Source organism: Alternaria alternata, assembly GCF_001642055.1.
Source record: "Alternaria alternata strain SRC1lrK2f unplaced genomic scaffold CC77scaffold_14, whole genome shotgun sequence".
In the NCBI taxonomy this organism is placed as follows: Eukaryota; Fungi; Ascomycota; class Dothideomycetes; order Pleosporales; family Pleosporaceae; genus Alternaria; species Alternaria alternata.
This window is the reverse complement of record NW_017306203.1, coordinates 59,221-80,466: the sequence shown is the minus strand read 5'-3', so window position 1 is coordinate 80,466 and position 21,246 is coordinate 59,221. Positions and strand designations below refer to the sequence as shown.

Sequence of the window (21,246 nt, the reverse complement as noted above, 5' to 3'; positions counted from 1 at the left end):
AATGCCAGCCTGCATTTGAAAGCCATTTTATCGAAAATAGACCGCATATGGTTAGAGTTTTGGCCCCATTGTTACACCATGCCAGGACCTTCTCGTCCGAGGACGATACGCGGCTGGGTGTTTCCACTCGGCTTTGGTCACTACTTCGACGCCACTCGCTTATAGTGTCGTCTCTAAGCTTTATACCCCCCTCAGCTTTCACATCCACAAGTCCAGTCTTCCCGTTCTCATCCCACTTCCTTTCCACACCGTCCGCGAGTTGCATGCCTGTGTTTCAAGTCGAGATTTCGATCTACCAATCAACCGTGTGCGGACACATAGTTTTGCAACTCGATTTTCTTCGATGGCGGACTGTGACAGCGGCCTGACGTTCGCACGAGAAGGGAAAGCAGATTGCACTCACGTCAAAGAAACGTGTGCATATGCCACTTGCGATGATACCACGGGTTCCCATTGTTATGGCCTAGACAGTAGTCTTGGTTACCCTGCAGGTTATCTGAATACCTCCTTTTCTACCAAATGTGAAGGAGACTGGAAATGTCCCTTGGTGTGGCAATATGGATATCCTATCGCACTTCAAGATACACCCCCGTAAGTTCTATGCACGAATCACATACTCCTGATCGGAAGGAGTAGGACAACGTCTGATCCCAAACTTCCAGAACTGAAATCGTGTTGACAGCATCAATAGGTGTTGCGAAGAGACTGGAAAGGTCATGGCCTGCCCTGACAACATCTGCGACTGTTATGAAGTGTCAGTACTGGCCGCAACATTAACGCCACTTTCGACATCGACACCTTCTGCTATACCGACCGCATCGGCTAGCTCATCTCCAGGAACGACCAGCGCACCACTGACCAGCGTGACAGCAATTTCCGAATTACCCCGCTCGACGCAGGGACCAAGTCCGACCACAGCTCCCACGAGTGGTCTATCTACAGGCGCCAAAGCAGGCATAGGCGTCGGGGCAGTTGTAGGTGGAGCAGCAGTCTTCGGTCTGGTCTTCTGGCTCGCTTTGGTTGTTCGTAAGAGACGCAAAGTAACAAGTAATGTCTCTCCGGGAGTGGATACTGGGGAACCTGAATGGAAAGATCAGACCCGTAACATGCGTGACTCTAATCAACGCGTGGTCACGGGTCTGGGAGAGGCTCCTAATATGACGGGTAGATAGGTGCCAGATGTTAGGCATGTGTTTGCGCAAGCTGGCTCCAAATGCTGATATTGGTGGTGGCGTACACTAGTACACAAAAACGCTTCGTCTTGATAGCTGTTCTGCTACGGTCTCAGGGAATAAAATCAGGATACACTAGCACTACCGGAGGTTGCACATACTTTTGATATTCACGTTTTAGCTGTAATAGTTACTCAATCCTTTAGGTTCTTATAGTGTGCTATGGCGAGTTACTGAAAATTACGATCCCACAAGGGAGTAGTTCTTGTGTCGATGTATTAGATGTAGGTGGCTGCGACGTAAGAGATTGTAACGATAATCGTTTCTTATGTTAATTAAACCTTTGGTTTTGTGGCCAGAAGAGAGGCGACCGGTATTAGGGATGATTTGATGCTCAACATCACTACTACAGCAGGGATGATAGCCGAGCCGCACCGGTTACAGGTTGTAAATGAGGCAGATGGATTGTGCGGCTGAACAACACCAAGCACTGTGCCTGCTCGTAGTTATCTCACTAGCCAGGTCCCGCTCGCTTAAGCACGTAGCTTGGCGTGATACAAGAGGGTACTTGCTAGTCATAGTTGATGCTGACACAAACCTATAGCAGGTACGGATTGGCCGCTATGCCTGTTAGTGGCAGACAAAATGTAATCAGGTGCACTAGCCTACAGCAATAATCTGATGGGGCTTGCGACTGAGCGGCTCAGTACTTTATTTTTTGATATCAGATTGGTGTGAGCAAGAGGCTGGTGGAGGCCATGCTATGCACTCAGCTCACACCTGCAGCCTATGTTAGAAAAGGTAAGAACATCAGGCCACCTCAGTCTTAAAGCATGCGTTGCCAGATGCCCGTGTGCTGAGCTACATTGCCTGAACGATGAAACCATTCGCAATGCTACAACTGATAGGAAACGATCATGTTCGTATTATGTAGGTGCTCCTTTCCTACTCGCGTTCAACCATCGGTGCTACAATACTAATACCAAGGCGCCAACCAAGACTGCCAAGATGAGCATGTGAATCCCCTCATTTTGGTTTCGCGCCACGGAAAGTCATGGCCCGCCTTTGGGCCTTTGGGACCGAGCACGGCGTCCGAGGCTTTGAGGCCTTAACTTAACTTTCAATTCTACAGCAGCTCTGATTCGCACGGCCACTCCTCTGTCTCGCACTAGGACATGGCGCTGCAGATCGCTCGTGGCCTATCATTCAGCCCATCATTCAGCCCATCATTCAGCCCAGCCATCAAGTCTTCTGTTCTGCGTGATATAAGAAGTCTCTTGCCGTCGCCCTGTACAATTATCGGCAGTGTACAACAATTTTGCCTGACGATCCCCTCAACAGTTTTCAAGGTACAAACAGGATGTGGATTTGGAAGATCGTGATATGCACTTCACTGAGTGCTGCCGTCAGTATTGAAGGGCAGTTCACATTTCCAGAACCACCCAGGCTGCCTGAGCTAGCCAACGCGACATTTGCAGATCTGGAGTGGTCCCAGCCCCTCCTGAACAAAAGGCAAGGTACCTGTTACTCGCCAAACAGATGGTGTTCCGGTAAGCTGGCTGCTCCCCTCTATCCTACTCCGCTCACAAGGATGCTTAGATACTAGCCAATGCTGCGGACCGAACACTAACAGATGCTGCCGAAGTGGAGCTTGCGGTCAAAGCACGGGAGGCGATTGCTGTGGAAGGGGCCAGTGCAATGCAGACAAGCCCAAGTGTTGCTCAGATACGGGCTGCATTGCTGAAAATGATGCTTGTTGTGGAACTGAGGGCTATTGCCCGGCACCTTTCCGATGCTACGAACGGTACCGTAACAATGTATACATTGGCCTCACTTGTTGTACAGACTCATCATGCGACGTGTATCTCAGTGATGGTGCAACGTTGACGCGGACGACGACTGCGGCGCAAACAGTTGCACCTGCTACAAGGAAGACTACGGCACCGCAGCTCCCAGCAACGACCACTGCGCGTGTAGAAACGGATTTGGATTACTATTCGACAACTGTCTATTGGTCAGTCTGATTATTTTTCTGAGCGCCTTATATGCAAGAAATACTACCAGTCGCTAACGTATGTACCAGGACGTACTACTACTATTACTATACACTCCAATCTGCATTCTTGACGGAAACGACAACACGAGTGCGTACAACAGTATCATCGACGACCACACTCACGTGCCAAGCAGCCGACACATACGCTGCGCAGGCTATATTTCTCTCTCTGAGCAGCGACCTGCCAACGCCAACCGAAGCCCTGATCACGCCTCCAGTAACGCCAACAGCAGGAGCTCCAATCCGCGGTTCCTGCAGCCCAATTGGAACAACAAGCGTGTGTGAGACGGTGATTGCTGGTGCGCTCACTTCGGCGACCGTCTCTGGGGATGGTCCCCGCGGTGTTGCCTCTTGTTCATCTTCGGTGTCTGCGCTTGCGCGCACGATGGCGATGTTCTGTGCAATACTGAGATTGATTCTGTGAGCTAGATAGAGCCTTTGAGGACCTCAAAAAGGATCAGAATGTCTGGCCCTATATAACGCTTTATAATATCAAAATGGCGGCTTTGTGACTGTGCGAATCGCCTTAGCGATAGAAGATGCAAATGCGATGGAGATGAGGAGATTGGTGATAGGTAGCGTAGAGAGTGCAAAGGATAGTGGTGCGCCGCCTTGCCTATGCCTAAGTATTCTTACCTTGCCCATCTGTTAAGCGCTATTTACTCGCTGCTCAGCAAACAGACCAAAGAACCAACACCAAGGTAGCACAAGCACATGTAGTTTCAGCACCGAAGATTGTATTGAAGGTGTTACAGCGTAGCCTCGTCTGTATCCCATTCCTTTGAGAACTGGACTTAAACCGTTGACATGTGTTCACTACATCGTTCCCTCTCGCCCTCGCCATCGCGCCACCCAAACTCTACCCATTGAACTTAGTCTCTTGCCAGATCATCTCAGGCGAATAGTGCAGCGTCCCATTCACATGCACCGTCACCGTCTCATCTCGCTTGTACAGGCTGCCATCTTGCACACAACCCGCTAGGCGCTGTTTGTACCAGCGCGTGGCCGTGGTCTTGTACTCCTCGTGGACCAGCTTTCGGACAGGCACGTAGAGCTTGGCGATGTACCTAGAACGTGGAGAGACGTAGAGTGGCTCTTCGAAGGTCAGGGCTTCGGTGTGTGTGTATGTTTTGCTTTTGGCGGATGCGTCGTCCCAGGAGTGTGAGACGGAAAGTGTCCATTGGACGTCGTAAGATTCTCTCTTCTCGCAGCCAGATGCAACAGTGCTTTGTAGACAGGCTTTGACCGAGGTTGCTGTTGCATCGGTGCTTTCGATCGTGAGTTCTTGAGTTGCAGGTTCCATGAGCGAGATTTTGCTTGGCTGCGCCTGATAGCTGTAGTTCACGCCTTTCTTTTCGTTGTAAAGCATTGAGCAGGTTGAGCGATCTTGGCTGATGGTAACAGGTTCGATCTTTTCCTTGACAGGGTTGACTGAGGTCCATGAAAATGCACTGAGATTGTTGCCGTGGTTGATAACATGGAGGTCATAGGCCTCCTTGGTTTTTCCCCATGCCCGGATGTTGTTGAACTCGAACCCAGTGCCATTGGCATGCTCGAAAAGGGAAACCGTTTGTCGGTTAAGAAGTGTGTGCCAACGCGCACAACTGATTTTGTCGTTCATCCACCAGAAGTTGAATGAATAGATAACCCCTGGTGCCCACTCGCTCAAGAATATAGTTTGACGGTGGTATGCTTGGGTTTCGACGATCTGACTCCCATTCCCGTCAAAAATCTCGACGGCCCCCCATCGATAGATCCACTTCTCGCCACCAGAATCCTTTCACGCAAGTAGTCATATATACTCGGGTCAGGTCAACTGCTTCCGTCTTGCCAGTACCTACCAACTCAACGGTACGACCACAACCACGAGGATCGGCGATGGGCTGGTTCTTCTCAGGGGTTTTGTCGAGTTCCATCATTGTCATCACCGTACCCACTGGTAGGTTCCACGTAACCCAACAAGCCTTGTTATAATTCTCCGCCAAGAGTCTGTGACGCTGGCCACTCGCATAGTCTTCAGTATCAATCATGAAACTGGCGCCACCGAAATTTGCACTAGTGAAGACCTTGACGATGCCGCTGTTAAGAGCATCGTAGGCCTGCTGTGGTGCTGGTAGCTTCGTGAGGCGGGCTACCTGCTCTTCTGCGAGGATCTCGCCTCCGGTCTGCGCGATCATGGTGTCTTTTGCAGTCATTCCGACGAAGTAATCTTGTTCTTAAAAGACTTGATAGAAGTTTTGTGTTGAGGAAGGAGCTTGAGATGTGCCGTGATTTTAGGAAGATTATCGCGTGGTGAGGGTCTCGTCTTATAGTTGAAGCTGCAGATAGAACGTACTACGTCCATGTTGTTGGGGATGCCCATATTCCGCATACGGAAATCATATGACTACCTCGACTGCTGCATTGTATAGCTGCATACTGCATACCTTGAGCTTGCATTGCGCAAAAAGAAAAACAATGTGACAGCAGATTACAGCTCTCGATAGTTGCCTATTGCTGCAGTGAACGCAGATTGTAGAACCCAAACACTGGCCCATCATAAGTTATTGCGCATTGTCAAATAAACACTCGCAGCCCTGGTATCGTGGCTCTAGAATTGTCGTCGTGAGGCGAACTCAGCAGACAAGCCACTTATTGGTGCCCGCTATCGGGCCGTACCGCACGAGCTTAGTCGAACGCTTTCTTTTTCTTCAGCCATGAACAATATTTTGTTTTCTGGGCTTGGTTTACATGTGTTATGCATTCAATTTACCCAACCCCCGAGTAGGGTTGAGGAGAGAAATAATGTGTGTACGAAGTGCGCCGTTTCTTTTTCCGCTCTTGATGTACGCAGAACCGGTGATCTTACCGAAGATGGAAAATGATGTTGTTGGTCAGGTGAGATGCAAATTCCTCATTGCTCTTGGTTGGCACACCGAGGGAGGTTGGGGCGAAGATGTGCATACAAATATCCGCACGCAGGGAGAGATGTGCCTCTGCTGAGAGTTTGTCGAACACTTCAAGGAATGACGTTGCGATTTGGAAGACATTATCCTTCGTGGCCCGCATTGTGCTGTATGGTGACAAACGACAAAGTGTAGCAAAGTTGCCAGGTGATTCTGGTACTAAATTTAGTCATGCTATCTTTACGTTTGTTCCGTTGCCAAACGTTCTTGGAGCAACATTGTATGTCTTACCGGAGCTACTGTTAAAGTCCATGGTATCGCCGATAGTTGCCATGCTTTCGCAGTGTGCGGATGCGACATTAGTGTGATGTCGCTCCCTGCGGCGGTATAACAAAGAAACTGCTCACGATGAGTCGGCTGCGGTGCATCAAATTATTTGACGTGGTACATTCTGAGCAAGAGTTTCATCGCCATGCTATTCTTTGCTAACAACGCTTTTCTGAATCCTCTGCGCTTTGCGTCCTGTCCGTTCCGCTCAAGCCGACTCCGTTGTCGGCGACCGCGTGTTCCGCATTATTGCGTGCGCTTTTGAGCCGACGCCTTGAGTGTTCAGAGCTCAGTATGTCAGTGCTTCAACTGTGCGGAGTCTCCCACATACAACATAAACGGCAGCTGCCTATGTTTTCTCAGCACAGAGATGCTATGCGGAAAATAGAGATGAAGAGGTGGTCATTAGTGTGTACGTGTTTGCAAGAACACATCGCTAGTGGCTCTGTGGCAGACCACTCTAACACCTGCATAAGATCGGCTGCACTACAGCTAGGTATGGCTCCAATCTCATGAGCTGAAAGCGAAAGCTAAACCAACCTGGGCAAATACCATGTAGAAGAATGTCAAACAGCGTAAAGTAAGATTACGTCAGGAGGAAGACCTTATGCAATACACTAGAGGGCTTACGGAGCGCTATTTTGCTTCTACAGAAAATGCCTCTTGATACGCAATTGCGAACGCATATTACTACGTCAACAGTAGCTTGCTAACTGTGAACAAAGGTACATTTATAGGCCATCTGTTGATGTATGCAGGGAGATTCAGCACATCTCTTATATTGTCATAATGGCTAACTTCTGGGTCTTTCTGCGAAGTAATGGTATTCTTGAAGGTCTTTATCAAGCTTCTTGTGCTCCACGGAGAAAAAGTGGATACGCAGAAATAATGCTTTCTTTGCTAACTCAGGTTGTTTAGTCTGTGCCTAAGCAGCACCTGTCTTCTCGTTGTTGCATTTCGTGGATACGCAGCCGTTAGCGTATCCACACCCACTGTAGGTCCCCGATCCGGGTTTGATACAATAATGACTGATATCCACCCTGACATTACCCTTGGTCGTGCTGCTCATGCCATCGCTCCTGCGAGTCGTCTCTATCTTGGTTGACAGTCCGTAAATCCAAAAAGTGTCGTTACCCAGAACGAGGGTTTGCTCTAGGAACGTAACGTTCGTGTCTATCGCACCAAATCAGCCCCTTGCAATGATTTTCACAGACGTGGATGTCCGGTAGATAGAAGAATCAAGATGACTTACAGTCCCATTCATACTTCAATCCCGTGCTACACTCGTCCGTCTCGGCAGGCGCACTGGTACCCTGCGGCACGAAACTGTAGTGACACTTTCCCTCAATGGCATTGGTGATCGATGAATGGAAAGTAGCGTTGAAGTCGCGGATGCTATAGCCTGGGCGACCGGACTGTGTAGAAATGCTCACGTCCCAGTATGTGTCCGTAAGATCGGGGCGGTCGTATTCGCTCTCTGCGGCTGTCAGGGCGGTCGAGCCGGCAAGCGCAAGTGCGAGGAAGGAGAAACGCATAGTTGATTGATTTAGGTTGTTGTGACTGAGGTGTGCTGAAATGCGCACGGGGCGAACTGTCTTATTTCTACAGCTGCACGGAAAAACAGCTCTAGGCACCAAGGAGCTATACGAGCATGCCCCCAGATAAACGGTACGCCTTACAGAAATCCTTTCGTGAACGGGCCGTGAGTGGATCTCCCGGTCCTCGGTTCCTGAAGTTCGCTACACCTGATTGGTCGTGTAGACGGACCTGCATCTCCGACCTTCCGCATTCGGACATTTTAAAGTCGAGACCCTCTCAAGGTAAATTTGATGTGTATTTATATCGTGATGCTTAAGATGCGGTGAGTTTTCATGAATGTTGTCGTCAACGGGATATGGCAGTAGTATTTCACATGTACCTAAGTATTTGTATGCTCTCAATGCATCTCTCAATGGCACAGCAACCTGCAAAGAAGGGCCGGAGCTACCACCGTTCCAGCTCTGCCATGTCTTCCCATCTCTACAATCTTCCAACAGGTCCATATCCATCCATACAAGGTACCTTCATAGAACAGCCCTGATCGTTGGAAGTTTGTCCAGGTGGGCCAAATCACGTTATGAGCATCTTTCAAGCTGCCGCGCAGCTGCCGCTTACGCAAGTGTTCGGCTTCTGACATGGCGTCGAGGCATCACATGTCCATCCAGTGCATCTGTAGATTCAAGTCAGTTTCCCATGACTCATCGCACACGTAAAGACCGCTCACCCCCAGTTGCACTGCGCGCTGCTACAAACGCCATCGGGGCTCAAGCATGTCAAGCCAGAGTTGCAATCTGTCGCATTACTGCATTTCGCACCTACAGCGCCGGTGGTCGGAGCTGCGCAGGCGCCGCTCACACACGTGTTTGGTTTCTGGCACGGCGAGGAAGCACTACAGGTCCATCCGGTACATCTGAAAACCTTGGTCAGTGGAGTTAAAAAGCCAAAGGAGGAAAGTTCTAACCCCCAATTACAAGCGGCTGTGCTGCAGACACCATCAGGTGCTAAGCATGTCATGCCAGAGTTACAGTTCGTCGAATCACTGCACTTCGCACCTTCGCCACCACCAGATGGAGAGGCAGACGGTTTTGGTGAAGCAGAAGTCTGCATCTTTGTAGGAGCAGGAGTCGTTGGTGCTGCTCCAGCTTTTGTTGGCCATACGGCGCCATCCGCAGCATACTTCGTGTTGACGCGACCTGTAAGCTGCCATTCCACACCCTTGATGACGTCGTTTTTGTTACCGTTCGGATTTCCGTGGATGTTTGAGAAGGCGTCGATCATGATGTCGATAGACCCCGGCGACTGATGAACCGTGTTACTAAGTGATCTTGCGAAATACAACTCCAGGAGGTAACTTACAAGAACGTATTTATCATCAAATGCGTCGCCAATGTACATAAGCATTTGCTTGCCAGTCTTGGGATCCTTAACAGTCGCCTCGAGACCACAGTACTTTTGCGTTGCTGCCTTCCAACCCGCTGGGTCAGAATTGTAAGTCTTGCCGCCCATCGCCTTTAGGGACTGAGCATCATTCTCATTAGTGGCCATTCCAGAGATCTCGAAAAGGATTGGTACCTACCACAGCAAAGACAGGATCGCTGTTATAGTACGTGTACGCACACCAACTCTTTCCGTTCGTCGAATCTTGGCCGGCAGAGGCACGGTACCATGATCCAATACCGCTCTGGGGACCATCGAAGAAGTTTGAGGGAAGATTGACATTGTGGATGTCTGCGAGCGCGGACCCGATGAGAGCCACAAGAGCGATGGGATAAGCAGGTGATGGCATGTTGGATTTGCTTGGAACTGTTTGTTGAAGCTTGTGAGTGTTGATAATCTGTCTGCAGCGCTCCAGCCTGTCTTTATACAACTCATACGTCGACGTGACTATTCCCGCAGTGACCTCGATATTCTGTACCTTCTCCTGGTGCTCGATCGATGTAGGCACTAACTGAGCATATGAGGTGCACCAAGCTACACGAGGCTTAAGCTGAAGCTTGAACATCGGAGGTCACTGCATAGTCGTCCTGCAACTGCAGCCTAACTCGATTCATAACGGAATGAAGAGTCCGTACTAGCGGGCAATCGATAGAACGGATGTTAGACTAGGCGTCCTGTGTATTTGCTTACAGTGGCATCCAAACATACAGCGGCAATGACGATCAAACAATCGAGACGCGTCTGTTTTCCTTTCTGGGCCTAGCCGGGGCTATTTGAAGCCCCGACACCGAATTGATGCGCTAGAAGTACATGCCGTACATGGTTCAACCTTCTGTCAGATCACCACAAGGAATAAACGATCTCCCATAATTTTCTTGCTAATACAGTACGTATACACATATGCCGAGGCATGGCTACAGAATTGTGGGTTGAAGCGTGCCTCACGCGGCTTCTTGCAGTAGATCAAACCTTCACTTGTCCAAATCGGGCCGAACCGGACGTTAGTAGTCGGACGCTCCGAGATCGTGATCAACAAGACCCGAGTTCGGGAATACGAGCAACTTCAATTGGATGACTTCATTTCTGACGAAACATGGGGAGCTTCCTACTACAGCCACAACCTACGTGCGAAGAGAGACGGCTGCATGCTATGGAAATGTCGCTGAGCTCATGAATATTTGCGAAAGACACCGAAAACCTCAGCATCAGAAGCCTCTGATGTCCCTTGATAGAAGTATACGAATACAAACGAACGCATCGTCTGTCTGAAAGTCTGAGGTGGTCAAGATCAAACTCGCCTCTTGGTTCTAGCGCAGATGATCGGTGTAACATGAAAAGCGTTAAACCCTCAGGGTTCATTAGGTCATTGAACTAAAGATGAGTATGCCGGACCGACACAGTTTGCTGCCCTTTCAAGCAGGTATCAGTGTATAGTGAATATTAAAAATGCTAGAGCCATGACAGAGAGAATTTTCCATTCCTTTGGTAGTTGTCGTCTGTGGCTCTTCTAGGGATTCAATCGAATGGGGAAGGTTAATTTCAATAGGGATCAAAGAGCCAAGTGCTGCCGCTTGTTCATATGAAGAGATCATGACAAGAGACCGCTCTGACATCAGCGTCCGCAAAATTGGGCAACCATGGCTGTGCCAAAGGCAATGTTATCACCCCAACCTGTTTCAGGGATACAGTCGGATAAGCTGCTCAAATACCTGACAAGCCAGCCCATGACAATTGCACGGACGTACTTAGGCTCATGTACTGACGAGTCATGTCGAATTTGTACGCTTCGGGCTATAGTATAATAGTGCGATGTCATGATATGATATTGGCGGTAAGTGAACTCAGCACGAGGCTGTGTACAGGCAACGTACCCAGGCAGTGACACCAGGCCGCTTGACGCCACTTGATGTGGCAGAGAACGGGAGCTGCTCTAGTGCTTGAGCAACTGAACGGACCGAACATCGTAATGTAGCATCATCAGACGCGAGGCGTAAGAAACAGGATGTGAATATGCTTGATGTGATCTGACGAGATGGTTCATTTAAAAGAGAACCTCGTCAACAAAGGAGCGATATCTTCTACCTTTCATCGTTTTCCAACTGTCGAACTGACTGGATTTTCCAATTTTATCTCTGGAGCTGTTATTCCTACACCGAGATGGCATACTCAGGCAGAGGTTCATCAGATAGCGACACCGCGACCGGCACCTCAGTTACGACACAAAATACAGCCTCAGCTGCTCCGTATTCAGACATATCGTCTACGAAATCGATATTAACCACGACGAAGGGGACGGCAAAGGACTTAATCTGCGAATGTAAGGCGTATGACATGTTAATACATCGACTGTGTACTCATCGCTAGTAGTGAACCGTAATGAATTCACTCCAAATTCAAAAAAGGCGCAAAAGGATTCGATAAATAAGAAGCTTCAAAAAAAGGAGGAGTCAAGGGCGGTGTACTTTTCTCTTCGTAGTTAGTGGGAAACAAAAAAATGGTTGGCTTTCTTAATCACCGTAGTGATTTGTATGTATGAAACTTTTAGGAGATATCGTGGTGATCAACTGTGCGTCGATAAACCGTGAGTCTCGCAAGCTTGGATTTTGGAAGCCGGCAGATTATTATACACGATGGCGTTCATGAAGGTCAAATGTCGGGAATCATGTTCTGAAGTAGGGTTGAGCAGGGCAAGATTCCTGCAAACCCCTCCGATGCATGTGCGTACATGGTCAGAACCTAGCAGTTGAGACTTGAAGTAAAGCCGTAACACTTCCGAGTAATATTTAGCCGTAGGCAGCAGGTGTGGTAACATCGCCTTGTCTGCTGACTTTACATGGATGTCTCCTTCACTAGTCGTGCCAGTTTGAAAGTCACGGCTTACACTATGTGATACGAGGAATTGATAAACGCTTTTCCTCTTGTAAAGCCGTGTCCTAAGTGCCGCAACGTAGTTCGACTAGGGATCGGCCTCAGCTAGAGGATGAAATCGGTCCTTTGCCGGGATCTCGTATATCTGCAAGGCAACTGTCAGAAGGTGATGCAAAAGCATATATAAGTCCACTAAGTCGCTGTCCCCAAGCTTATCAGAGCCCTCAAAATTCGATACGGCTGTTCCACTTCCATCTATCGCTGTCGCATATCTGAGTGCCTTGTTCTAGTAAGTCAAAACGATAGCCTGGGACCAATATGTACTGATACCTATCGTAGCATACCCAACATGGTCAAATCACTCCTCCTAGCCATTTGCGCAACGACTGGTACCCACGCCCTCTGGCTAGCTGCCGTAAACATGGATTACGGCTCAGCTGTCGGCACTGCGATATTCAGTTCCCCGTACTGCCAAGTCGGTAAGGGCAATACTGAAGCAGAAGCCCTCTCCAAAGCCAGCAACACCGTAGGTGGCACTGCAATCATTGCTGGTGGTCATTGCGATCAGCTTCCGTATCAACATACCAACCAGCTTGGCGGATTCTGGGACGATTACGGCACAATCAACTATGAGGATGACAACTGGCATTGGTATTGCAATCCCGGTCACACGAACAGGAACTCATGCGACGCCGGGAATGGAGCGCCGAAGAAGAAGAGAGCAGTGAAGCTTGTTGCTTAGCTTCCAGGTGGCGCTAAACATTGTATTGAGGATTGGTTGAAGGGCTTGAAAAAGACGGAACAGGCTAGGGACTATGTATACTTGTACCATGGGGAATCTCTGGTCAATTCTATGAAAACTTTGCTGTTCAACACAGCAGCCATGTAGTCAAACATTCTCCTGCTTGTCATCATGAGCCATGGTAGCCTGTATCTGCAAGCCTCGAATTACATTGTCTTACTGTGACCATGTTCCTGCTTCACCATCACCAATTCTTGAGCCTGCTTGAACTAGGGAGCGGATTCGGCGTTTCCGACGACTTGGCTGTCGCTGTTGAAAGGCCGGCTAGAGCATACTGCCCTTCGAGAACCGTGTGTTCTAGTGTTACAACACCCACTCCTAACGCGCCTCTTTCCTGGTGTTCCGCGTGTTGTCCAATGACCCAGTGCAGTTGCTCGACTTCAAGGTTGGCGATTGTGGGTTGTGCAGCTTTGCGTGCGCCACGGCGCCTGGGGCTCACCGTCACTTTCGACTCGGCAGACTGAGTTCGGGAACTGTAGCGCGTCGTCATCCAGGCAGCCCAAAGGTGAAAAAGAGAGCATCCCGCCAAAGGTACTTTGTTATCCTCGTGTGATCGTTCGAGACGAACATCTTTGGGAAGACATGTCAGACAAGGTAGGTTTCTGGTGGCGGGCTCAGGTATTAGCAGCAATTATGGGAGGGCTCAGCTACAGCCTGTTAGAATGACCACATCGTTCCGAAACAGCCACCATGGAGAAGCGGTGCAGCGATCGCTGTGGAACTTATCATACTCTGGCACGAGGATGCAGTTTGCGTCATGATATTGGTATCTGTGAAGTCGACACGAAGTTTGAATCACACCAAGAGGCTTGGTTTGACAGTGCCCGCAGTGACAGGGGCACCATCTGTTGTTCCTACGTGGCTAACCTGTCTAAACTACCTCACCAGAATAGCAGCAACGATTGCGCCACTCCTAACATAGTATGGAATGACTTGAAAGATCCGAGCATGTTTCGAACTTCCACAGAACGATCGATGTTTCCATCGTTGAACGTCGCATTCTTATCCGCGCCAATTGCCGCATTGAAGACTTGGCTCGTTTACATACCAACAGTTGCCGCCCCAAGTAGTTGAGCGAGAATGACGACAATCCGACTTCCGCCACCAAGGACCAGGCGGTCGGGCCTCCAACCCCAGGGCAGCTCAATCTTCATACACCGCGTCTATGCTACTGAAAGAGTGAGTCTCACCTCTCGCCTCGCTCCCGTCTCGTCGCGCCACCAGCCGGCTTGCTTCTCGTCTTCGTGCGTCGGTGCTCTTTCTTCTCATCGTCTGGCTTCCAGGTTATGTCGGCGTTAGTAGGCGAAATCGAGGATCCCCATCCAGAGTCCCCATCAATACTATTATGACACGGAATGATGGGAGTGGCGTCTGCTCACTGCTGTGAGATATCGATGACGTTCCAATTGCGACCTGGATAGGCTGGAGATGGTACAATGACTGAAGCTACATGGAGACTTACGCAAGTACCTTTCCAGTTAAGCCCAGATGAAACTTTACGCATCAAGTCTTTGCGTGTACCGTTCGCTTTTCATAGTTTCTTTTCCGGCCTCTATTCATGCTTGTTTCCAGCGAGAATACAGACCATACGACTGCGGAAACGAGCGAGCAAAGCGACTGATAGGCTCGCCTCGTCAAGACCGTATGCACTGTCTTGATTACATTTGAACTTATAGAGACATTACACGGTGGTCGCATCCGATTGAGCCTTGTGCGTGCTTTACCGAGAACAGCGACAACAACTGGGGGACAGCGACCAGGGAATAGCCGTCGCGCCAGACGTTGTTGGCCAGTGGCTGACCTTTATCCCTAGCCATGGAGCATGACGGATTGTGGCGGGCACCATCTTGTTATGGGCTATCCCGCTAGGTGGACGAAACCTATAAGCTGATTTGAGGAGCTGCGCGATGAAACACTTCAAGCACGAGCTCAACTGTTGCAAGACCCGCAACGAGTGTGCAGAAGGGAGATGCGATTGTGCAGGGGGAGGTGCGATTGTACAGGGGGAGGTGCGAGAGTGCAGGAGAGAGAGCAACTGTGGAGGGAATAGACGAGTGTGAAAGCCTTCAGCGATAGTCTGTCTCTGATCCGTGATTCGTGGGAGCGTCGCTCCTAGCGGGACAACTGCAGCCCGAGCTGTCGGTATTCTGTGGTCAGTACCGTTGCGCTAGTTTGGCGGTGTACATCACCTGGTTGACTTAGGACGCATCGAACTGACGCAAGGAATCTTGGGAGGCTGTTCTCCAACTTTTGAACTTCGCAATTCCGTCTTGTCCAATCAAATGAATTGGGCGGTTGTTTTGCCGCGCAACTCATCAACTTAGATGATCTGAGATGCGATGGCTTACCCGACGGCTGCGTGCATACCTAGGTTTTGTGGCGTGCTGGCGTGCATACGAGCATTGAAGCGACGGAGACAGCGGAGGGTATAGACGAAAGGTCAGGCTCGACGCCTCTCCTGTCTCTGGTCTTGTTCATCTGGTTATAAATGCTCTGTTCATCTCCCAAATCACAAGCTCATGCGCGCACCTTCAGCCTTTGAATAACATACATTCTGTTTGGCATTGCACTTCACATGTCCTCACGCTTTCTGGAGACCTACATTTGTTTCCGCCCGCGCTTACTTATCATACTTCTATCTCCACTGCACTACTTTCGAATACGAACTATACAGCGTTTGTAGAATGTCGTCTCGATCTAATACACGCCGGCGGCAAACTATGACCCTGCTTATTGTAAACTGCGCCTTCGCCGAAGATTGCCGGTGCTCCAAGATGGGATACGTGAAGAGAGGTTTTATGGAAAATCACCTCGAACGGGACCATCCTAGCGCGCTCGGCTTAACGGTATCGGCGCCCTACTGTCCTGCTTGCGATGCACGTTTTGCTAGTAAAAGACTGCTGATCGACCATATCATGGATACTCATGTGCTCGCACGTATGTTATCCTTTTCAACACGTGCCACCAGTGCTCACGTTCGATCAGTTGCTCCTTCACCGGCGCGTGATGCGGCAATTGAACAGGGCGGGTGTGCCGAGATCGTCAACAAACAACGGATTACGGGCGACGATATGTTTGCAATGAACACCTCAGATTTCCCGACTTCGCCAATCCCATACTTAAATGTACCAACAAACTTCTCTTACCAACAACCGGCTGATACGACTGCGTATACGCATCCAACAACACAACGATTCCTCCCCCCGACGCCGATGGCCATTGATCTTCAAGCAAACATCCAGGGCAATGCCGATCAGCGCCACGACAGTGACCAACCCGGAGAACCAGAGCACAGTTAGTGGAGACAGCTTTACAGCCATGACGATATACTCGGACGCCGATTTCATCTAATACGGCGTCTTGGCAAGTCGCGATCCCTCGAAGGATATGGCTTTGATGGTCATGTCATATCGAACTGTACAAAGGAATTTGAACGGGCACGACTCGTAAACTTCTGGAACGAAATGCCTTTAGGCTTGTCTTTTACTTCCATTTCCCACTTCTCACTCTTCTGATCCTCTTGTGCCTTACTTTCACTGTTCTGCCCCTTGTATCCTCTGCTCCTTTGCTTTGACTGTACAAGCCAGATCAGTTACAACGAGGAACAGAGTACCAATGCATAAGACTTCATTACCCCGCGTTGCTTCTTGACAGTGATATAGCCAGCATCCATTGTATCTCTCACGTCTACTGCGCCTTCTTCGCCTTTGCTTGTCCACCCCTGAAGCCCATACCATATACATACACTAGACTGCCGCCCAAGTAGGCCGCGAACATGGTAGCCGGCAGCGCAATGACACTGCTGATCAAGATGTTTGTGTCACTCGGCACCATGCCGGGATTGCTCCTGCGCGTCCACCAGTTGAAGGCCGCACCAATCACCGTTACATCGTTGATGACAGCGTGTAGCGCACCGACCTGTGCCTTCTTCGACTTCAAGCCGTCGCGCTTGACAAGGGGAATGAATTCGTACATGCCGGTCGCGACGGCGGGCGCGGAGAAGAGGAGCGTGAGGAGTGTGGTGTAGTAGGATAGAAGGGGGAAGATGGTCGGGTTTATGGCGATATCTAGGGTTTTGACTAAGCGTTGTTAGCTAAATGAAACCATGAGGTGCATTAGGGGTTGCATTGAGGGTAAGGACGTACAGGCCGAGGCCACAGCGCTAGACGTCGGTGCGTACTTCGAGAGGAAGTATACCGCATCCAGACCACCCGTGAGTAGGGTGGTTGTGATGGGGAAGTGCACTGTCGCGGGATGTGTTGGGTGGCTCATCTTGAAGTTTGGCGGTGATGAATTGCGGTTGCGGTTGATGTGACTGGGTGATGGGGAGATGGCAGATGTATTATTTCGCGTAGCAGGCCCTCCATTCAATTGTGCCGCGGCGGAGAGCCGAACGCCTCTTGCCCTGTACAATGTGTGCAACCATCTTCGGCTTATGCTGTGTCGTCATTGACTCCGGACCTCATTGAGGTGTGCCGCGAAGCGTGGGCAACACGCGACTAGTTCGTGTGGGGCGGGCGGATCTCGGCAAGCCCATCGTCAGCGCTTTCGTGATGCTGTGATTGGCTGTCGATCAAGGGTTTAGATTCAAGGTACATTCGGACGTCCGACTCGCGCAACGTTGTTGAATCCTAATGCTAAGCACTAAGTCTCCATCTGTCGCTAGCTGGTATGCCCGTTGAACATTTCACGTTTTTATACACCGCAGTCGCATGTCGGTAATCCGCACCAACCTCGGGTCCCTGCAGTTCCTAGGCGACATCTTTGTTTTTGCACCGAGCGTGTGTATCAACTCATTCCTCCTCTCACGCTGGCTATTGAACATATCTTACTCACTGCCTTCGCATGAGCGTTGACTCTACGCCCAGTTCTCGATCGATCTCCAACACGAAAGACTTCTTCAAAGCAAACATGCGCTACTTCCAGCATCTGGATTCCAAGCCAACACCATTATCAACTAGTGCAACCTGACCATTGCCAGCACGTTGCGGACACATTTGAGTTTTTCTAACCACGCTACGATAGTCACGCCTGGGGCAGGACTCGTCGGCTGTCACCAAGTCGCAGTATATCACATGATGCCCAGGAGGTGTTGGCACTCTCTGGTTCTATTGTGGTTTAGATGATCAGGTCAACGTATACAACAGGGTGAAAGAGACGTCCTCTAGACGGTAGATCACCTCATGTCTGTCACAATATCTTAGACGGTTTTCTTCGCCGCTGCAGAGCGAGCGCGATGCTTGATTCCCAAAGTCACTGTTTCTCATTTCGCCTGGGGCGACTGTTTTTCGATTGGCATGGCCCACTGGCCTTCACTCTAGAGCTGCAAAAATCATCTTTGGAACTAGTGAACCAGGGAAGATTGGTACTTTATACAATCATCTCACCAACGCTGTGGAAGTGAACCCTACCTGGCTGTCGTCATACCCCCAAGCGCTTGTGTGGCCAAGCTGCGGGAGCGACCCGGACTACTGGATTCACTAATATTACAGCTTCTACTCAAGCTTCAGCCATGAACTCTAACCGTGCCTGTATCCTCTTACCACTAAGGCTCCGAGCATACACCATAGAACGTGACATAGGAAAGGCGACCTTACGCAAAGGCCTATATATTACCTACGAAAGTCCGCGACGATAAAGATTTTTACTACTTGGAAGGCCTTGTTGTTGGAGTACTGCGGAAGGCGTCCCATGCGTCTTCTGCACGCGCTCTCTGCGATCTCGAATCTGACAAATAGCCGTATCTGCAAAGCGGAATTGAGGCAGATAACGCGGACAATCTTCCTCGAGACTTACCAATTCATGTTGTGGGTGTTACTACTGCAAGTAGTCAGTTCTTTAGTTCCACAAGCTAATTGACGCACAGACAAGACCTTTGGCTGATCAATCATCGCGGAACAACCCCGTCATTAGGCCGAGAAATAGCCATCGAAACTTCGGGGCGATTTGCGTGACACGAGGTTGCAAACGTGTCATATGCATCGCGGAGTCTGCTTACGTTGTGAGAGCTGCATTTGCAGTACAGTGTGGCCACCAACTAAAGATTTCTGCATCTAAGAACAAAACTTAGTCGCTGTTACACTAGCAACTTGCCTGAACTGACTTTGCTTTACTCTTTGAGCTTGGAACGAATATGGCAATCCATGCGGAGACTGATTTGTACCTAAGCTAAGCACACCGAGGCATGTGTCGCTCGCCAAGTGGTATCCACAGGGCACTGTCCTGTATATGCTTAGCAAAGGTAGTCTCCACCCAGCATTTACTCTCCGACTTTTACGTACGTATGAAACTTCGGGTTGATATTGCAAATCACAGGTCTACTATTTAACAAATGTCTGGAACTACCTGCTGTTCATACCTTTCCAGGCTTTGGACATCATTTTTCAACAATCTCGAAGGAACTTCCCATTGACCGCACCTATCACGAAGTATCTCAAAATGAACGTTTTCGAAAAGAAGACTTGCCAGACCGCACGGGGTTACACCTACACCTACTACACGTCTGAAGGCGACAGATCTCTTCCGACCCTGTTGTTTCAGCATGGCTGGCCCGATCACGCCGAGATGTGGAAGGGTATTGCGGAACGTCTCATTGATACCGAGTTCTCCATCATTATTCCAGATATGCTTGGCTACGATGGTACCGACAAGCCGACCGGTCCAGCCGAGTACAGGTGGGATGTAATGACGAAGGATCTCATTGACATCATCGACACCGAAAAGGTCGACAAAGTGATCTCTATCGGCCATGATTGGGGATCTGCATGTGCAGCCCGTCTCTATAACTACTATCCCGGTCGCGTCGCTGGCTGCGTGTTCCTCAATGTTCCCTACTATGCCCCAAGTCGTCAGCCTTTTGATCTTGATGAGATGATCAGGATGACGGAGGAAGCTTTTGGCTATGGAGTCTTCCATTATTGGTAAGTTTGTCCGCTGCACCACATCAAGAACTACTAGTTCTAATCATCTTAGGAAACTGTTTGCGGATCGAGATGGTGGAAAAGTTCTCACAGACAACGTTGAGCGTCTCTACCCTTGCCTTCACGGCACAGGCAATACAATGAAACGCTTCTTCTGTGTCCCAGACGCTATGCGACAACACCTCACTAGCAGCGACCCAGATCCAGAACTCCGGCCTTATGCCCAGGATCCAAAGTTTCGCCAGGACTTCATCGACAGGATGCGCCGTGACGGCTTCGACGCACCGCAGTGCTGGTATCGCGCTTTCAAGGAACAGCAGCACCTGTGTGATAAAGAACTTCCTGAAAGCAGAGACAAGGTGAATGTTCCAGTTCTCTACATTGGAGGAAAAGAAGACGCCACATGCCGTTCTGAGGCGATGTATCCGGCGATCCAGGCTGGGTTGTTGCCGCATTTAGATCAGAAGCCTCTGTTGGACGCCTCGCACTGGACACCATACGAGAAGCCAAATGAGATCGCGGAGCTTTTCAAAGAATGGCTAAGCAAGAACTACACAGTATAAATACATGCTTATTAGCATTAGTTGCTGGCAATAGCTAAGCCGACTCGTTTATCACACCATTTTCATGACTTTGAAGCTCACAAATTTGCGGGTTTAGGCTACTCGTTGGTTCCACGTACTGCTTTCATCCCCTTAGCGACATTATGAAGGCTGTCATGAGGCTTCGGCTCTCGGAAGTAGCGATTCCAAAAGAACTTGCGTACATTTTCCTTGCCTTACGATTGTACAAAAATATGTGGGCATCTGGTTGTATAAAAGGTGTGGGGACGACCTAGCCAGAAACACGCTACGCTAGCACCCGAGCTGTACAACGTAGGAAGTGATCAAGACAAGTGATATAAGCAAAAATTTGCCAGTATCCTGCGATGCTTGTTGCTGCATTTACCCAAGGTGCTGTTTTCGTATTGGAGACCAAAAAGCTCTTAGGACAATATAATTGGCTGACCGCTGTGGAAATCAGAACAGCGGATGCTTCGTACAACGATCCGCCGCACGTGGAACTTATAGCATACCGTACAGAAGCGATCTGCACGACAATCATTTGAGCGACTGGAAAACTTCCGCCACGGACAAAAAGTCGAACTGCAATGGCGGATACGGCAATGATAGCATCCGGCAGCGTTTGCTCGCGTCAGTGTTAGCATCTATTTTACATGTTCGATATACTTTAAATAAGG

At 49.6% G+C, this 21,246-nt stretch overlaps 10 protein-coding genes across 10 annotated transcripts; 5 read left to right on the top strand and 5 right to left on the bottom strand.

Annotated features, from left to right (window-relative positions):
• Nucleotides 1–463: 463 nt before the first annotated feature.
• Nucleotides 464–1,402, top strand: CC77DRAFT_1021697 (hypothetical protein; the record flags this gene model as incomplete). Its single annotated transcript, XM_018525311.1, has 1 exon — nt 464–1,402. A coding segment is annotated over exon 1 (452 nt), but the record flags the coding sequence as incomplete, so codon positions are not given.
• A 645-nt stretch (nt 1,403–2,047) lies between these two features.
• On the top strand, nt 2,048–3,985 carry CC77DRAFT_1021695 (hypothetical protein). Its single transcript, XM_018525310.1, has 4 exons — nt 2,048–2,102; nt 2,172–2,722; nt 2,772–3,186; nt 3,256–3,985. Exons 2-4 carry the CDS (start codon nt 2,533–2,535, stop codon nt 3,650–3,652), a joined length of 1,002 nt encoding a protein of 333 aa, XP_018384219.1. The 5' UTR covers nt 2,048–2,102; nt 2,172–2,532; the 3' UTR covers nt 3,653–3,985.
• Nucleotides 3,712–5,476, bottom strand: CC77DRAFT_1072801 (hypothetical protein). Its single transcript, XM_018529165.1, has 2 exons — nt 5,070–5,476; nt 3,712–5,005 (listed from the first exon to the last, which is right to left on the bottom strand). The coding sequence occupies exons 1-2, from the start codon at nt 5,421–5,423 to the stop codon at nt 4,088–4,090; spliced, it is 1,272 nt and encodes a 423-aa protein (XP_018384218.1). The 5' UTR covers nt 5,424–5,476; the 3' UTR covers nt 3,712–4,087.
• A 493-nt stretch (nt 5,477–5,969) lies between these two features.
• CC77DRAFT_1051285 (hypothetical protein) lies at nt 5,970–8,006 on the bottom strand. The gene is made up of 5 exons (XM_018527660.1): nt 7,693–8,006; nt 7,071–7,130; nt 6,772–6,789; nt 6,405–6,512; nt 5,970–6,326 (listed from the first exon to the last, which is right to left on the bottom strand). The coding sequence occupies exons 1-5, from the start codon at nt 7,973–7,975 to the stop codon at nt 6,073–6,075; spliced, it is 723 nt and encodes a 240-aa protein (XP_018384217.1). The 5' UTR covers nt 7,976–8,006; the 3' UTR covers nt 5,970–6,072.
• Nucleotides 8,007–8,830: 824 nt separating this feature from the next.
• On the bottom strand, nt 8,831–9,765 carry CC77DRAFT_1062728 (hypothetical protein; the record flags this gene model as incomplete). The annotated part of the gene is made up of 4 exons (XM_018528558.1): nt 8,831–8,889; nt 8,951–9,278; nt 9,336–9,497; nt 9,556–9,765. The coding sequence occupies 4 exons, from the start codon at nt 9,763–9,765 to the stop codon at nt 8,831–8,833; spliced, it is 759 nt and encodes a 252-aa protein (XP_018384216.1).
• Nucleotides 9,766–12,509: 2,744 nt separating this feature from the next.
• On the top strand, nt 12,510–13,120 carry CC77DRAFT_991939 (hypothetical protein). The gene is made up of 2 exons (XM_018536368.1): nt 12,510–12,573; nt 12,624–13,120. The coding sequence occupies exon 2, from the start codon at nt 12,634–12,636 to the stop codon at nt 13,024–13,026; it is 393 nt and encodes a 130-aa protein (XP_018384215.1). The 5' UTR covers nt 12,510–12,573; nt 12,624–12,633; the 3' UTR covers nt 13,027–13,120.
• Nucleotides 13,121–14,775: 1,655 nt separating this feature from the next.
• On the bottom strand, nt 14,776–15,637 carry CC77DRAFT_172196 (hypothetical protein). The gene is made up of 2 exons (XM_018530447.1): nt 15,276–15,637; nt 14,776–15,222 (listed from the first exon to the last, which is right to left on the bottom strand). Exons 1-2 carry the CDS (start codon nt 15,400–15,402, stop codon nt 14,807–14,809), a joined length of 543 nt encoding a protein of 180 aa, XP_018384214.1. The 5' UTR covers nt 15,403–15,637; the 3' UTR covers nt 14,776–14,806.
• Nucleotides 15,638–15,701: 64 nt separating this feature from the next.
• CC77DRAFT_172186 (hypothetical protein) lies at nt 15,702–16,645 on the top strand. Its single transcript, XM_018530446.1, has one exon. The coding sequence runs from the start codon at nt 15,771–15,773 to the stop codon at nt 16,383–16,385; it is 615 nt and encodes a 204-aa protein (XP_018384213.1). The 5' UTR covers nt 15,702–15,770; the 3' UTR covers nt 16,386–16,645.
• On the bottom strand, nt 16,580–17,471 carry CC77DRAFT_172181 (hypothetical protein). The gene is made up of 2 exons (XM_018530445.1): nt 17,232–17,471; nt 16,580–17,165 (listed from the first exon to the last, which is right to left on the bottom strand). Exons 1-2 carry the CDS (start codon nt 17,356–17,358, stop codon nt 16,774–16,776), a joined length of 519 nt encoding a protein of 172 aa, XP_018384212.1. The 5' UTR covers nt 17,359–17,471; the 3' UTR covers nt 16,580–16,773.
• A 1,992-nt stretch (nt 17,472–19,463) lies between these two features.
• On the top strand, nt 19,464–20,569 carry CC77DRAFT_991934 (epoxide hydrolase-like protein; the record flags this gene model as incomplete). The annotated part of the gene is made up of 2 exons (XM_018536367.1): nt 19,464–20,006; nt 20,059–20,569. The coding sequence occupies exons 1-2, from the start codon at nt 19,525–19,527 to the stop codon at nt 20,567–20,569; spliced, it is 993 nt and encodes a 330-aa protein (XP_018384211.1). The 5' UTR covers nt 19,464–19,524.
• Nucleotides 20,570–21,246: the final 677 nt, after the last annotated feature.